The sequence below is a fragment of the Leucoraja erinacea genome, chromosome 29 (genome assembly GCF_028641065.1).
Source record: "Leucoraja erinacea ecotype New England chromosome 29, Leri_hhj_1, whole genome shotgun sequence".
NCBI classification, from domain to species: Eukaryota; Metazoa; Chordata; class Chondrichthyes; order Rajiformes; family Rajidae; genus Leucoraja; species Leucoraja erinaceus.
The window spans coordinates 14,987,160-15,004,388 of NC_073405.1; the positions used below are offsets into that span (position 1 = coordinate 14,987,160).

At 45.4% G+C, this 17,229-nt stretch overlaps 1 protein-coding gene across 2 annotated transcripts in view; it reads left to right on the top strand.

The window, feature by feature from the left end:
• The first annotated feature begins 16,093 nt into the window (after window positions 1–16,093).
• safb (scaffold attachment factor B) overlaps window positions 16,094–17,229 on the top strand; it is a 44,524-nt gene continuing 43,388 nt past the window's right edge. For both annotated transcript variants that reach the window (XM_055658712.1, XM_055658713.1), the window contains exon 1: window positions 16,094–16,323. In XM_055658712.1, coding sequence (XP_055514687.1) covers window positions 16,174–16,323 — 150 coding nt within the window. In that variant the 5' untranslated portion in view covers window positions 16,094–16,173. The remainder of the gene's footprint in view (window positions 16,324–17,229) is intronic.

Genomic DNA, 17,229 nt, shown 5'->3' on the forward strand with positions numbered 1-17,229 from the left:
CAGGAGTAGTGCGGTACGCTAGAGTGCAATTTCAAATTACAGCCAGCAAAAGAAATTGGCTTATTCAAGGCGAAAGAATTCACAGAATCCTTCCGTTGCCATCTGATGAGCAGGCGTGATTCATTGTCTCAGCAATGGCCTTATAAGGCCACGTTGGCTGCTGCTGATCAGTGGGAAGATGCAGTACCAGGACAGATTTTAATCTTTTGGAGAAATCCAAACATGTCTGGATTCACGCCAGGAAAAGTCCGTAAGATGTTTCAATAGTCCCTTAAGCCAAAATTGTGACGCAAACTCTGCAATGAACTGCAATCAAAGCAAGATTGGGTTCAGTGGTTCTTAATGAGAACCATTTCAAAAATAAAACAGACCTACTGTGAATAAGTTGAAACCTCCTCAAGGTATGCCTACTTTGAAGAAGACGGGACCCAATCCAAAATGTCACATATTCATGTTCTCCAGAATTGTTGCCTGAACCACTGAGTTACTCCAACAATTTGTGTCTCTTTGGTAAACCAACATCTGCAGTTCCTAGTGTCTACGGATTAACTTGCATCCCTTAAGGAAGGGAATTAGCTACCTCTCCCTTGTCTAGCCTATATGAAATTGACTCAACCTTAAGTGAGGCAGGAGGTCATTCAGTTGCAAAAATAAATGGTAAATGGTAAAACACAGGCAGATGGGACTAATGTGGATGAGCATCTTGGTCGGCATAGGTAGTTGGGTCAAAGGGCCTGTTTCCATGCTGTATGATTATTTCTCTCTTCCCTGCACACTTTGTTGCCTATAGACTAGTACCATCCATGAATTTGAAGGGTGGTCTGCTATGTGGGTAGATTAGGTTGCCATGCTCCAAAGAAATGGGTGAACTGGTGGTGTCAGAGAGCAGAAGTAAGTGCCTGTTTCAGAGGAGAACACAAGAACATTCATTGTCCTGGTACAATATAATAACCTGAACGATTGCTGTTTTACTAAGTACCAGAAAATTAATTAGACAAAAGCTTTAAAAAAATTCTAGGACTGTGAGACAATTGGTTGATATTTGTGAATGATTTTCCTGTTTTACGTAGACAATAGGTGCAGGAGTAGGCCATTCGGCCCTTCGAGCCAGCACTGCCATTCAATGTGATCATGGCTGATCATCCACAATCAGTAGTCCATTCCCGTCTTCCCCCATTCCCATCGATTCCGCTATCTTTAAGAGCTCCATCTAACTCTCTTTTGTTATGGTTCTTATGAAGCAGAAGGCAAAATAACAGGAGTTGCTGAATTCAGAGGCAACATGGCTGACAGTTACTCAATATAACCTTTAGTTGCAATCAATGGTGATCATTACTCCTTAGAGCTGCTAAATGTGATAGAAAGACGAATTCCAGCAGCAATCAAGCAGTTCTCTAGTCCAGTTTATAGAGTTATACACCGCGGAAACAAGCTGTTCGGCCCAACTTGCCCACACCGACCATCAGCATTAGTCCCACTTTGTGTTAACCTTTGGAATAAACCAGCATCTGCAGTTCTTTGTTTCTACAAGATCTAGATCAGATGGGAAAGGGGTTTAAGAAATGGCAGATGGAATTTAACTGTTTAATAGGAACATGTGTGAAATGTTTCACTTTGGTAGTTAAACAAGGGTAGGGCTTACACAGTAAATGATAGTGCCCTGGGGGGTGTTGCGGAATGGGGGGACAAGCGCCACAGATGCTTAGTTCCCTGAAAGTGACATTGCAGGTAGACAGGATGAGGAGGAAGGAGTTTGGCATGCTGATCTTCATCAGTCAGGGCATAAATGTATAAGAATCTGGACATCATGTTAGAATTGTACAAGACATTGATGAACGAATGAATTAATTAATCTTTATTGTCACGTGCGACATGTTACAGTGAGATTCTTTGTTTTGGATACCCAAGTTGACAAAGTTACAAGTATTTCATTTAGTCCCTAATGGTTCCCCTTGTTCTCAGCGCCCCCCCCCCCCCCCCATGCCGGGTCCACTTTTGTTCACGGCGGAATGATGAAACCGCACTTGAAGTATTGTATGTGGTACAAAGGATATCATTAGCTGGAAACGTTGCAGAAAAGATTCACAAGGCCATTGCCAGTTCTGGATGGCCCAAGGTATCAGGAGAGACTGGATAGGCTGGGGCTAGAGCAGGGCCGGATTTACGTATAAGCTTCACAAGCTTAAGTTTAGGGCCTCGAGATCTAGGGGGGCCTCGGCAGGGCCGGATTTACCTATAGGCTTCATACGCTGAAGCCTAGGGCCTCAATATCTAGGGTCTCCAGCCAAGGTGGTTTTTTTCCCAGAGTAAAAGAATCCCAAGAAAAAAACTTTGACAGAAATTACCTGAAATTCTGGTTCCGGCCCGCTGGAAGTTTTGGGGGGAAAAATTGCGATCATCCGCGCCTACGCAGTTGGGGGAAACCGGTGACGCAGTAGCGACGCAAAATGACGCTGTCTCTCCGTGCGTGCACAGTGGGCCCGGGCGGGTTCAGATCTCCATTTGCACTCCACACAATCACCTCGATGCCTCGTGTCTACCAAAGATCCTAGGTGTCTACTCCAGATAAGTAGTGGACTATTGCATTGGGGGTGTGCCCATTTCTCCGGGCCGGGGAGGTGGGCTGCAGTGTCTGCGGTGCGGAGTCAGAACCTCGCTGCGTGGGAGGGAGAGAGAGGGGGAGAGAGAGAGAGAGAGAGGGGGGGGGGTGTGAGAGGGGGAAAGGGGGGGGTTGAGACAGAGGGGGAGAGAGAGAGGGGGAAGGGGGAAGGGGAGAGAGAGATGGGGAGGGTGTGAGAGGTGGAGGGAGAGGGAGGGGGGAGAGGGAAAGGGGGATTAGTGAGATTACAAAATTAAGGTAGGTTTTAGAGCAATTATATTTTCTCCTCCATATGAATAATATCAAACAATTGGAACTGCTTTCTTTTCCTTGATAACAATACTGAAAAATATGTGTTCCATAGTTTGCGACTATCATTTAGCATCATAGTTTTTATGTGCACACACTAACACAGTCGAACAGTAACAGGCAACCAAATCAACACACAAAACATTTTCTAATAAAAGGTTTTATTTACCGCAAAAACTTACAGTATTTTACTTGCAGTGTTTGGATGCTCCTTTACAACATTTTACATAACATTTTACAGTACAACTTGATTATCAAAACAAGGACAGCTTCAATTCTTGATTTTTTTAAATGTATACATCAATGACCCGAATCATCCCATTCCAACCACTCATTACTCTTGACTCAACCAAAATTATTTGTCATAAATTTGAAGCAAAAATGCTCCAAAATAAGGCTCAGAATGCGCCAGAGTGTATCTAAAACCCTAGAGATTCCAGGGCCCTTAAGCGGTCCCTGGACCCCGGCCGCAAGGGCCTTTGAGCTTTCGCGCTTGTGTTATGCGCTGCGTGCACTTATTTCACATAAAATGTTTGTAATCCTGCCCACCCCCCTTTTTGAAAAGCTTCGTATGGGCCTGAGTCACAGCAGCTGCTGTATTTCCTGAGGTCTCTGCGGAGAGCAAACGTTTCACAGCCGCTGCTGCTGTCCTTCTACCGGTGCGCCATGGAAAGTATCCTCTCCTATGGCATCCTGGTGTGGTTTGTTAGCTGCACTGTGGCTGAGAGGAGGGCGCTGCAGAGAGTTATTAAATCTGCACAGAGCATCACAAACGCTAAATTGCCCTCCCTAGATGACATATACAAGGCCCGATGCTTGAGCCGGGCCACAAACATCAAGCAGGACACATCTCACCCTGCCAACCACCTTTTCACTCTGCTACCCTCTGGGAGGCAATACAGGTCTCTGAAGGCTCGCACTGGTAGACTAAAAAACAGTTTCTACCCATGTGCGATAAAAGAACTTAATTCTAACAGAGAACTCTGGGGAAGCACAATATAATTCGGGTGCAAGATAATGCGCAATATTCTTTTAAAATATTTTTAATACCTATTTATTATTTTCTTCACTGATTTTGTGTATATATAAGTCAATGGCTGTTGTGTTTTGTTCTTTTTAAACCAAAGGAAATGCAATGGAATTTCGTTGCACAGTATTATGCAATGACAATAAACGTATTCTATTCTATGTGTTCCCAGTGTAATGTGGGGGAGACATCTGGGTTCTGCCTCAAGCCAGAGAACCCCACCTTCACTCTTCCAGTACCAGACGAGGGCACAGCTGCCCGGCTCCCATTTCCTGAGCTCTGATGACACCTGGTGGACAAGCCCTGTTTTCCCAGTGAAAGGTGGAATTTGAATGAATGAATTCCCCAGTCATAGTCATACAGCATGGAAACACACGCTTCGACCCAGCTTGCCCATGCCAACTGCTTCATCTACACTAGTCCAACATGCCCGGATAAGGCTCATATCCCTCTAAACCTTTCCTATCCATGTACCTGTCTAATGGCTTTTCAATGCTGTTATAGACAATAGTCCTCATGGGAATACCATTATTCCTTTCTCCAGAGGCACTATTAACAGTGGATGGCGCAGCTTCACTGACAGACACTAACCAAATACAAGTACAAAGAAAGTTGTGAAAATGGCTTTTTCCAATGGTTTTCTTTATATGTTTTTTTGTTATGTATTGATGATTTGGACAGATGTAAGATCCATGATTCAGAAGTTTACTGATGATATCAATAATTCTGGGAGGTTTGTAGCGACGAAGGACGATGTAAGCTGGAGGCCCCACCGCCACTGCTGAGGCTCCACTGTCACCGAGGCTCCATAATTGCCCCCGAGGATCCATTGGTCCAGGAAGGCTTTGCCGCCCGGCTTCTCCGCGGCCTCCCGAGTGGCGTATGTCGCCGCGGCCTTCTGGGAGGCCTGTGGGGGCGAGTCACGCCTACCGGGTGCGGTTCTTCGGCGGGAGAGGATAGATCATGAGGGGAATAGATAGGTTGAATGCAAAGTATTTTGCCCAGGGTAAGGGAATCAAGAATGAAAGGACATAAGTTTAAGCTGAGAGGGGGAAAGATTTAACAGGAACCCGAGGGGCATCTATTTCACTTAGTATATGGAACACACTGACAGAGGATATTTAAACTAAATAGTGGGGGGGGAGGGATTGACAAATTGGGAGTATAAATATGGAGATGAAGGGGAAGTGAGTACAGGAAAAATTACAAAAGATTCTCGAATTAATGGGAAGGAAAGTTCGAGAAAGGATAAAAGAGTAAGGTCAGGACCAATTGCGAGCAGTGCGAGGGGGGAGGTGAATACGGAGGTCAAAGTGTTGAATATGAATGCGCGATGTATAAGGAATAAAGTAGGCGAGCTTGAGGCTCAGTTAGAAATTGGCAAGTATGATGTTGTGGGAATTACAGAGACAAGGCTGCAAGGGGGCCAGGGCTGGGAACTGAATATCCAAGGGTATACCTCCTATCGAAAAGACAGACAGGTGGGAAGAGGTGGTGGGGTAGCTCTGTTGGTGAGGAATGAAATTCAGTCCCTTGCAAGGGGTGACATTGAAACAGGAGATGGGGAGTCAGTATGGATAGAACTAAGGAATTTTAAGGGTAAAAATATCCTAATGGGACTTATCTACAGGCCCCCAAACAGTAGCCTGGATATAGGGCACAAGTTGAATCAGGAGTTAAAATTGGCATGTAGTAAAGTAATGCTGCGGTTGTTATGGGAGATTTCAACATGCAGGTAGACTGGGAAAATCATGTTAATACTGGACCCCAAGAAAGGGAGTTTGTGGAGTGCCTTCATGATGGATTCTTAGAGCAGCTTGTATTGGAGCCTACCAGGGAGAAGGCAATTCTGGATTTAGTGTTATGTAATGAACCAGATTTGATAAAGGAACTTGAGGTTAAGGAGCCATTAGGAGATAGTGACCATAATATGGTCAGGTTTAATCTACAATTAGAGAGGGAGAAGGGTGGTGTCGGAGGTGTCAGTGTTACAGTTGAATAAAGGAGACTATGGAGCCATGAGGGAGGAGCTGGCCAAAGTTGACTGGAAAGATACCCTAGCACAACAATGGCAGGTATTTCTTGGAATAATACAGAAGGTGCAGGATGAGTTAATTCCAAAGAGGAAGAAAGATTCCAAGGGGAGTAAGGGGTGACCGTGGCTGACAAGGGACGTCAGGGACAGTATAAAAATAAAAGAGAAGTACAATGTAGCAAAGATGAGTGGGAAGCAAGAGGATTGGGTAATGTTTAAAGAGCAACAGAAGATAACTAAAAAGACAATACGGGGATGAGGTATGAAAGTAAGCTAGCCAAGAATATAAAGAAGGATAGTAAAAGCTTCTTTAGGTATGTGAAGATGAAATAATTAGTTAAGACCAAAGTTGGACCCTTGAAGACTGAAAAAGGTGAATTTATTATGGGGAACAAGGAAATGGCAGATGATTTGAACAGGTACTTTGGATCCATCTTCACTAAGGAGGACACAAACAATCTTCCTGATATAGTAGTGGCCAGCGGATCTGGGGTGACGGAGGAACTGAAGGAAATCCACATTAGGCAGGAAATGTGTTGGGTAGACTGATGGGACTGAAGGCTGATCAATCCCCAGGGCCTGATGGTCTGCATCCCAGGAAGTGGCTCTAGAAATTGTGGATGCATTGGTGATAATTTTCCAATGTTCTATAGACTAGTGGGGTACCGCAAGGCTCGGTGCTGGGTACGCAGCTATTTACTATATACATCAATGATTTGGATGAAGGGATTCAAAGTAACATTAGCAAATTTGCAGATGACACAAATCTGGGTCAGTGTGAACTGTGAGGAGGATGCTGTGAGAATACAGGGTGACTTGGACAGGTTGGAGGAGTGGGCAGATGCATGGCCAATGAAGCTTAATGTGGATAAATGTGAGGTTATCCACTTTGGTATAAAAAACAGGAAGGCAGATTACTATCTAAATGGCGTCAAGTTGGGAAAAGGGGAAGTACAACGGGATCTAGGGGTCCTTGTTCATCCGTCTATGAAGAAAGCGAATGGCATGTTGGCCTTTATAACAAGAGGAGTATAGGAGCAAAGAGATCTTTCTGCAGTTGTACAGGGCCCTAGTGAGACCACACCTGGAGTATTGTGTGCAGTTTTGGTCCCCTAATTTGAGGAAGGACATTCTTGCTATTGAGGAACACTTTGGAGTTTAGAAGGATGAGAGGCCAACTTATTGAAACACATCAGATTGTTAAGGGTTTGGACACACTGGAGGCAGGAAACATGTTCCCGATGTTGGGGGAGTCCAGAACCAGGGGCCACAGTTTAAGAATAAGGGGTAAGCTGTTTAGAACGTGTAGATGACATGTGCATGTACCTTTAACATAGTGACCTCACCACTACTAACCACTCCCCACATCACAAGTATAATTACAACCTTCCCACCCATTGATCCCTCTCTCTAGTTCCGGTGACAGACCACGAACAGCTAGCGCAGCTACGTATGTGTATCATGAATAAACAGTAGTAAAGACACAGTGTGTTATGACTCCTCTTTACATGGTGTAAAAATCGTACCTTTGCGCCTCCCGTTTGTCGGGTTTTCTTTACTTTTGACCCAGTTCCCCATTGTGTTTTTTTTTGTATCTCCCGTGCCATGGCTACTTCTTGCTGCAAACCCGATATGCTTGTCTTCGACTCAGACATTGCCCATCGGTGGGGTGTCTTTAGACGTGACTTCCAAAACTACGTCATGATCGCCCATCCTGCTGCCACCCCTGCGACACAGGCTTCTCTGCTTCTCAACCTGGCTGGTCCCGATGCCCTGGAATGGTCTGAGTCGTTTGTCTATGGTGCAGGTGAAGATGTACAAGACCCGGTATGTCTTATGGCTAAGTTTACCGCAATGTGCGACATCCCCACTAACTGCATTCTAGAGCGTTTTAAAATGTTCACCCGGCGTCAGATTCCTGGAGAGTCAATCGATAACTATATCGCCGCGTTGCGGCACCTGGCCAGGCGTTGCCGCCTGGACACGCTGACCCCCGATCAACTGACCCGGGACATTCTAGTGTATGGCCTTCAGGATGAAAAACTAAGGGCTGAACTTCAGCGGAAGCACGACCTGTCTTTGGACGAGGCCCTGCACTCCTCCCGCATGGCTGAGGCTGTCGCCTCGGTGGTGTCGTCTGCTGATCATGACATTAACTTTACCAGTGTTGCTGCTGGCCGCCGGCGGTACGCTGGCCCGCAATGGCAACGGGGTTCCCCTGCACCCGGGGGTAGCAGCCCACAGCGTTGCCCCAACTGCAACTTTGCCTCCCATCAGTTTAATGTGTGCCCTGCACTGGGCAAAACGTATAACTTTTGCAGGAAATTAAACCATTCCTCTGCCGCTTGCCGCTCCCATGAAAAGCCAGTTCCTGCTCCACGGCGAATGTTAAACAACCTTGCTCAAGCTGATAGCGCGCTTGGTTCACAGTACCAGCCTGACAAACTCCCTTTGTCTGATACAAGTTCCTCCCAGGGGGAGACCAGCATATTTTCACTGTTGGATGCACCTGCACTGATAACGGACCCTTCGGTTCGCGTTACTGTTAACGGCTCGACCTTCACCGCCAAACTCGACACGGGGGCCGTGGCCAATGTAATGTCAACAAGCCTCTTCAGGATGATAAGGACTGATGATAAAGTTACTCCCGACAACTCCCTGTTGCATGCCTACTGGGGAGGCGTGCTCGTTCCGGTGGGGAGGGCTACCCTGCACTGCAGGCCTCTCGGCCCCTCACTTTTTATCTACTGGATACGAACAACATCACCCTGTTGGGCACCCGGGCGTGCCAGGACCTCGGCTTGGTCTCTTTCCACCGTGATATCCACCAGGTGCGGACCCTTATGGACCCCCTGCACAAATACCCTGACCGCTTTGACGACAAGCTGGGCAAGCTGCCCTGCAGCTACAAGATCGTTGTCGACCTCGGTGTTGAACCTGTGATCCGTCCACCACACCGCGTCTCCTTCGCCATGAAGGACAAGGTGGAGTCAACGCTGCTCAACATGGTTACCATGGGCATTCTGAAGGAGGTGAGCGAACCCACCCGGTGGGTCTCCACCATGGTTGTTGCTGCGAAAAAGGACAAAAGTGAAATTCGCATTTGCATCAACCCCAAAGACCTGAACCTTGCCATCAGACGCCCACACTACCCCATGCGAACAGTGGAGGACGTCGCTGCACAGGTTGGCCCGGCCACTGTCTTCTCGGATCTCGATGCCAAGAGCTCCTTCTGGCAGATACCGCTGGACGAGCGTCCTCCTACCTGACTACCTTCAGCACGCCCTTCGGCAGGTTCTGATTCCTCCGCATGCCATTCGGGATCAACTCTGCCAGCGAGGTCTTCCAGCGGACGATGGAGCAGCTGTTCGCCGGTCTGCCGTGTGCCATCATCGTTGACGACATCCTGGTCTACGGTAAGGACGTTGCTGAGCACGACCTCCACCTCGGTCAAGTCCTGGACCGGGCCCGTGAAATCAACCTCAAACTCAACCTAAAGAAGTGCCGTTTCCGCGTCCCGGAGGTCACCTATGTGGGCCACGTCTTTACTGCCTCGGGGCTGAAGCCTGACCCGCAGAAGACGGCTGCGGTCTCCGGGATGTCTTCGCCCACCAACGTGCCCAGCCTGCAGCGTTTCCTGGGCATGGTTAATTACCTGGGGAAGTTCATCCCCGACCTTAGCGAGCTGAGGGAGTTGATCAAGAAGGACACTGCCTGGGCCTGGTTCCCGCATCACCAGAAATCTTTAGACGTTCTGAAGTCCAGGCTGGTCAGTACCCCCACTCTCCAATTCTTCGATCTGCAGCGTCCCATTGTTCTTACCTGCGACGCCTCCAAGTTCGGTCTTGGTGCTGCTTGCCTGCAGCTCCATGATGGCCTGCAGCTGCCTGTTTCCTACACGTCCCGCACCGTAACCCCTGCCGCTTTGGAGAGCCAGATAGGCAGGGTTTTTCAGGCCAAGATTCTGTATAATGGGATGTTAAGAGTTTGTTGCAAAGACAGAAAACAGTTTAATGATGCTAGGGGTGTGGGGAAATTGGTGGTCAAGGTGGAGAGTTTGATCCCTAGAGGAAGACAGCAGGGAATAAAGGGAGTGGTGTATGGGATGTATGATGGCTTGTCTGAGAAGGAGATCTTAGAAAACGTTAAGGGGGCCCAGGTAATTGATGTTGTGAGATTTAAGAGTAGGAATGGAGTCACGGACCCGCCGGTCCTGCTTACGTTCAAAGATGGAGTACTGCCTCAGAGAGTGTTTCTTGGGAGTATGGTGTATCAAGTGAAGGAGTACATTAAACCACCATTGCGCTGCTATAACTGTTAGAGGTTTGGACATGTTGCTGGGGTAAAAGAAAGTCTTGTCGGGGTAAAAGAAAGTGCGCAAAGTGCGGTGGAGATCATGCAATACAAAATTGCAAGGCAGAGGCTCCTAAGTGCCCTAACTGTGATGGGGATCATGCAGCAGGGTTTCATGGTTGTGAGCGCTTTGTTCAGGCGAAGCGAGTGCAGGAAGTGAAGGATCAGAACAACGTGTCATATGCAGAGGCAGCTCAAAGGGTGGCTAGAGAACGCGGAGATGTGAGCGCTGGGACTAGAGTGGTGCTAGGAAGCCAGATCACTGAGCCAAACTTGCCGTTGGCTTTTCCATCTGACATGTTGATTTTTAATAAGGAGTCATTTCTGTCTTTTGTTTCTGATGTGCTGGTAGGAGCTAAGAAAGCAGTTAACCGGTCAGATATCATCAGGTTAGTGGTGGGGGCAGCTGAAAGGTTCCTCAGTGTAAAGCAGTTGCCAGAAAAGTTGCATCAATACATGACGGAGAGTCAGTGTATGGAGAGGTCACAGTTGTCGAGAGCTAGCAGTATGGAGTATGTCAGTGAGGTGGATGATGGTGATCCTCATTAACACCATAATGTTTTATATACTTCAATGGAACGCCCGGAGTCTGATTGGAAATGGTCAAGAGTTAAAGAGATTTGTTGATGAATTTAAAGAAGCACCAGAATTAATATGTATCCAAGAGACATGGTTAAAGCCCTGTCTAGATTTTGTAATCCCAGGTTATGAATGTGTGCGATTAGATAGGTCTGATAGATCAGGTGGGGGTTGTGCAACTTTTGTTAAGACTGGGTTGCAGTATAGGAAAGTTGACATTAATTCTAATCTTGAGGTTTTGGCTGTGGAAGTTTGGAGCAGCCAGAATTCTATCACTGTGATAAATTATTATAACCCCTGTCAACCCTTGATATTGTCAGATTTTGATGAGATAATGGAGAAGGTAAGGTGTCCTGTTATATGGATTGGAGACTTTAATGCGCATAATCCTTTATGGGGTAGTGATCACAGGGATAAAAATGGTGTTATTGTTGAAGAATTTCTAGACAAGTATGAGTTGGTATTGTTAAATGATGGAAGGCCGTCTAGGTATAATATTGTGAGAAACACCTGCAGCCACATAGATTTATCAATTGCTTCATCAAATTTAGCAAGAATTGGTGAATGGGATGTAATGGATAGATATACATTGGGTAGTGATCATTATTCAATTTTATGTAGGTTTGGTAGGGATTTGAGGAGAGAAGTGAAAAAGAAAGTCCCTAGATATAACTTTTCTCAGGCCAAATGGGATAAATTTCAAGAGAAGGCTCAAAGTTTAGTTGGAGAGGTTAATAGTGAGGGTTCTGTAGATAGTTGGAATACTTCCATTAGTCTCATGATTCATGAGGCAGCTTGTTGTACTATTCCTGTGAAGCAGGAACCTAGGTCCCATATGCCTGTTCCTTGGTGGAATAAAGTGATGAAGCTGTAAGGAATAGGAATATAGCCTATCGAAAATTAAGAAAGTATCCAATTTTGTTCAATGCAATGGAGTACAAGCGGCTAAGGGCAGTAGCAAGACGAGTTGTAAAGGATGCAAAGAGGAATAGTTGGAGGACGTTTTGTGGTACGCTAGACCCGGAAACTCCAGTAAGGCATTTGTGGTCAGCTGTGCGTAGAATGTCAGGAGTATATAAAAGAAGTTTGTTACCAGTGTTGCAGAAGGGTGAGGTGGTAGCAGTCTCCAATAAGGAAAAAGCAGACATGTGTGTTGACAGTTTTCAAGCAGTGCATAGATCAGAGAGCATGGGAGTGGAGAGGTGTAGAAAGAGAACTGAGCTGATGGCAGTTAATCAGTGGAAGCTGGAGAGGAGTTTAGTAAATGATAATACCTTTAATCTGTTTTTTACCATAAAAGAGTTGAAGGATGCAATTATGTCTGGGGCAAATACCACCTCGGGGAGAGATAGGTTGGCGTATGAGTTATTTAAACATCTGGATGATACTGTACTTGATGAAATCTTAGCTTTGTTTAATACTGTGTGGGCAGAGGGTTATTTACCAAAGGAATGGAAACATGCAGTCGTGGTCCCTATTTTAAAACCGGGCAAAGAGGCATCTGACCCTAGTTCATATCGCCCTATAGCGCTCACAGCAGTGCTCTGTAAAACTATGGAGAGGATGGTAACCAACAGTCTAGTTTATTTTTTAGAAACCAGAGGACTATTTGTTGATGTACAGAATGGCTTTAGGAATGGAAGGTCTACAATGGAGTTCGTATAAGTTTTGGATCAGGATATTAAAAGGGCATTTAGAAGCAAGGAAACAGTAGTGAGTGTATTCCTTGATATTGAGAAGGCATATGATTCTTTGTGGAAGGAGGGATTAATGATTAAAATTTTTGACTTGGGAGTCAGGGGACGAATGTTCAACTGGATTAAGGATTTTTTATTGAATAGAACAATACAAGTAATGGTTGGTAGTGTCAGCTCAGAGACTATAGAAATAGAGAATGGAACCCCGCAGGGAAGTGTTATCAGTCCAGTTTTATTTAATATCATGATAAACGACATATTTTGTAAATTAGAGAGAGGATTTGGTCTGTCTTTGTTTGCAGATGACGGGGCCATCTGGAAAAGAGGTCGTAATGTAGAGTTTGTTTTAAAACAGATTCAAAGAGTGTTAGTGTCTGTAGAGGAATGGGAGAACACATGGGGCTTTAAAATCTCTGCCTCTAAGACTAAATATATGGTATTTGGTTTTAAAAGAAAGTTACCTAAGTTAGGGCTGTATATGTATGGGTCTCTATTGGAGAAGGTAAAGGTTTTTAAGTTTTTGGGTGTTTGGTTTGAAGAGCGTATGACTTGGGCTGTGCATGTAGGTAAAATTGTGTTGAAGTGTGAAAAAGTTCTGAATGTTATGAGAAGTCTGGTTGGGTGTGAGTGGGGGGGCCAACAGGGAGACAATGCTGCTAATTTATCAGGCCATGATCAGATCTTCTCTTGACTATGGGTGTTTTGTGTATGGGTCTGCGTCTAAAACTGTTCTGGCTAGGCTAGATGTGTTGCAGGCAAAGGCTTTGAGGCTTTGCTGTGGAGCCTTCAGGACTTCCCCAGTCCCTGCCGTGATTGTTGAAATGGGAGAAATGCCCTTATGGTTAAGGCGCATTAAGCTAGGGTTACATTACTGGGCTAAACTTTGTGGGTGTAATGATACCTTCCCAGCAAGATGTTTGTTGCAAGAGGTTGATGATGGTAACAAATATAACACATATTTTGTCATTATAAATCAGTGAGCTAGGAAGCTGGGTTTGGAACAAGGGGGTGTTATAGAGCATACAATAAGGCTACCTGTGCCCTATTGGATTCTTCCTGAACTGTTTATTGACCTTGCTTTTCTTCAGGAAAAAGATAAGCGCGAGGTGACTCCAAGAATAGTGGAATGTCTTAATTCAATCAGTGAGAGCACTTTGATTGTTTTTACAGATGGATCTAAAGATCCAGTTAGTGGGAGAGCTGGGTTTGGAGTGTATGTGGAGCAGCTTGGGTTGAAGATTGGCCGGCGCATTTCTGATGGAAGCTCTGTTCTCACAACTGAATTAATGGCAATTCAATGGGCTCTATGGTGGATTGAGGAAGCCAGTTTTAGAGAAGTCATTATCTGTTCTGATTCTGCAGCTGCTCTAGAAACTTTAAGAGTAGGGAAATCTAAAGCTCGTCCTGACATTCTAAATGAAATCTTGAGTGTGTTTTCTAGAATTGGGTTTGCGTGTAACATCACTTTTTGCTGGGTTCCCGGGCATGCTGGGGTGAGGGGGAATGAGCAGGTGGACCTCATAGCAAAGGAGAGTTTAAGAAGAGAAATAGATATCCATGTATTATCGGGGAGAGTGGAACTGAGAGAAATAATTAAAGAGGGCTTAACAAAAGAATGGCAGAGAGGATGGGAAATGGAAGTCAGGGGTAGACACTACTTTTCTATACAATCTGAAGTTAGGAAAATATGTTTCTGTACATCCCTGTCCCGTAGGGACTCAGTTAAACTGTGTAGATTGAGGTTGGGACACTGTGGGTTAAATACTATTTGTGCATTGTAGGGAAACATGTTTCTGGCTTGTGTGAATGTGGGAGTAATGAGACAGTTAAGCATGTTTTCCTAGAATGTAAAACGTACAGGGTAGAAAGAAAAGTATTGTTTGTTAGACTGACAGGACTTGGAGTTGAGGCTTTTTCTGTTTCATCTTTGTTTGGACACAGTGAGAAACATCAACTGATATCCAGGGCTATTCTTCAATTCCTGCAAGTTATAGGACTGTATGTTAGAATTTAGTTCAAACTTTGACCTGTGGAGGGCAGTAATACGCTTAGCAGCGTCTACACTGCCGGAATCCTATAAGAAGAAGAAGCGGGAGTGGGGGCGGGGAGGAGGAGAAATTTTATTTAAACATTGTGTTTAGTGGGGGAGTGCGATAGGGGAGAGATGAGGAGCGGGGGAGCTTATATTTGACGAGTTTTTGTAATTTTAAACTTTAAAAACGTCAGCCGTACCTGCGCAGTTGGGGGCTATGGGTGAGTGGTGGAATATTGCGTTGGGGAAACGGGACCCAACGGGTCGGCACTTGGTCTAGTATCATTATAAATTGTCTCAGCTTCTCAACGCAAACCCAAAACGTCACCCATTCCTCTTTCCAGAGATGCTGCCTGACCTGCTGAGTTACTCCAGCATTTTGTGTCTACCTTTGATTTAAACCATCATCTGCAGTTCTTTCCGACACAGTTCCATTATCTTCATTGGTCGTGAAATATATTTGTAAAAGCTTTTGATTCAGGGTGTTTGCAAAGACACCAAGGTTGGGAATTAAATATTTCAGGATAATCAAAAGTTAGATGGGATTCATAAAATGTGAAAAGGACTTGTGTGGGGGTCTTTCTGCAGTTGTACAGGGCCCTATTGAGACCACACCTGGAGTATTGTATGCAGTTTTGGTCTCCAAATTTGAAGAAGGGCATTTTTGCATTTGAGGGAGTGCAGCCACCAGGTTAATTCCCGGGATGGCAGGACTGTCATATGTTGATAGAATGGAGCGGCTGGGCATGTATTCTCTGGAATTTAGAAAGATGAGAGGGCATCTTATTGAAACATATAAGATTATTAAGAGTTGGGGCACACTAGACGCAGGAAACATGTTCCTGATGTTGGGGGAGTCCAGAACCAGGGGCCACAGTTTAAGAATAAGGCGCAAGCCATTTAGAAGAGAGATGAGGAAAAACATTTTCACAGAGGGTCGTGAATCTGTGGAATTCTTTGCCTCAGAAAGCAGTGGAGGCCAATTCTCTGTATGCTTTCAAGTGAGAGTTGGATAGAGCTCTTAAAGATAGCAGACACGGGATATGGGGGAAAAGGCAGGAACGGGGTACTGAGTGTGGATGATCAGCCAGGATCACAGTGAATGGCAGTGCTAGCTCGAAGGGCCGAATGGCCTACTCCTGCACCTATTGACCATGACCTGAGGGCAGACGGAGAGAAGTAAGAATTTCATTGTTATATTTGGGACATATGACAATAAAACACTTTTGAGAGCAGCGTAATTCAAAATTATATGTAGAATTAAGGTTTGAGCAGAGTTAAAAAAATAGCAGAGAGCAAAAAAACATTGAGAATTGCAATGAGTGGAGGTAATGTGGTGTGGATGGTAGACCTCAACAGACTGAGGCCACGACCATGCCCGTCTTCCCGCCCGCTGTGATGGAGAGGTCCAGTGCCTGCGCGCGCACACGGATCGGCCTCCCGCGCTTGCGGCGTCCACGCACGCGCAGCAGGCGGACCCGGTTTTTCCTGCAGTAGCCGACGCCATTTTGTAGCCCTGTCGTGGAGCGGCGGTTTGCAGTGATGGCGGCAGAAAACGTGGCAGTTGTTGAGGCGGTCGACGAGTTGCGCAGGATTACCGAGCTCAGGGTGGTGGATCTGAAAGCGCAACTGAAGAAGAGAAACCTTGATACCAGCGGCAACAAGAGCGTGCTGGTGGAAAGGCTCCGCAAGGTGAGGGGTCGAGGCGGGTGCCAACGGCGAGGCCTTGTCCGCGCGTCTCCGTGGCCGTTGTTTCCCGGCTCCGGAGAAGCGGTCCACAAGCATCTGGCTGGCAGTGGGCCCCGGAGTTGAGGTCGCAGTGCCTGTACACTTCGCGACCCACTCGCTGTTTATTTCTACAATTTTCCTGGCGTTTATCTTAATATATATTTTCTTTAATTGAGTTTCGGTGTTAGTTCCCATTTTCTTCACGTACAAATCGATGTTTCTTGACAAGATCGCATGATTTTTTTTTACTCCAGTGGGACTTCTCTTAACACCCAACCTTGCTAATATATGCTCCACTTAATTACCTTGTGTTACCCAGTAACTTATCTCCTGTTCTGACTCAATACTGCAATTTTCTGCATGAATCCTGACAAAAGGTTACGTTGGTGTGTTTATCCCACGCATTTTGTTAGCCTGTGGACTGCAGAAAATACGGGGGGAAAACCATCAAAATCCAATCTTGAGAAATCAACATTAGAAAAGGCCGAGGTTAATTCAGATTCTTCCATTCATCGAAGCCACGTATTTTTGCTTGCACAAAATATAAAAATAAAATACTCGAACCGTGGATAATACTAATTATAATTAAACTAATTTGAATTTAATGTTAAAAAAAACGTACGTAAAGAAAATCTGACTTTTATACTGTAAATAATGTAATTTGAGTCGCATTCACTGTTCTGTACAAATAGTTACTTGTGGGCTAATTAAAAAGTTTATACCTAAAACTAGTATCTCACTGCAAATTTAAGTGGAGGGACTAGAAATGTAAGCGTTAAAATAAATTATGTAATTGAAGAGATTATATAGGGAAATGGATTAGAAGAAAAATCACAGAGTGTAGAAGTAAAAGCCAAAGACACTTTCAGC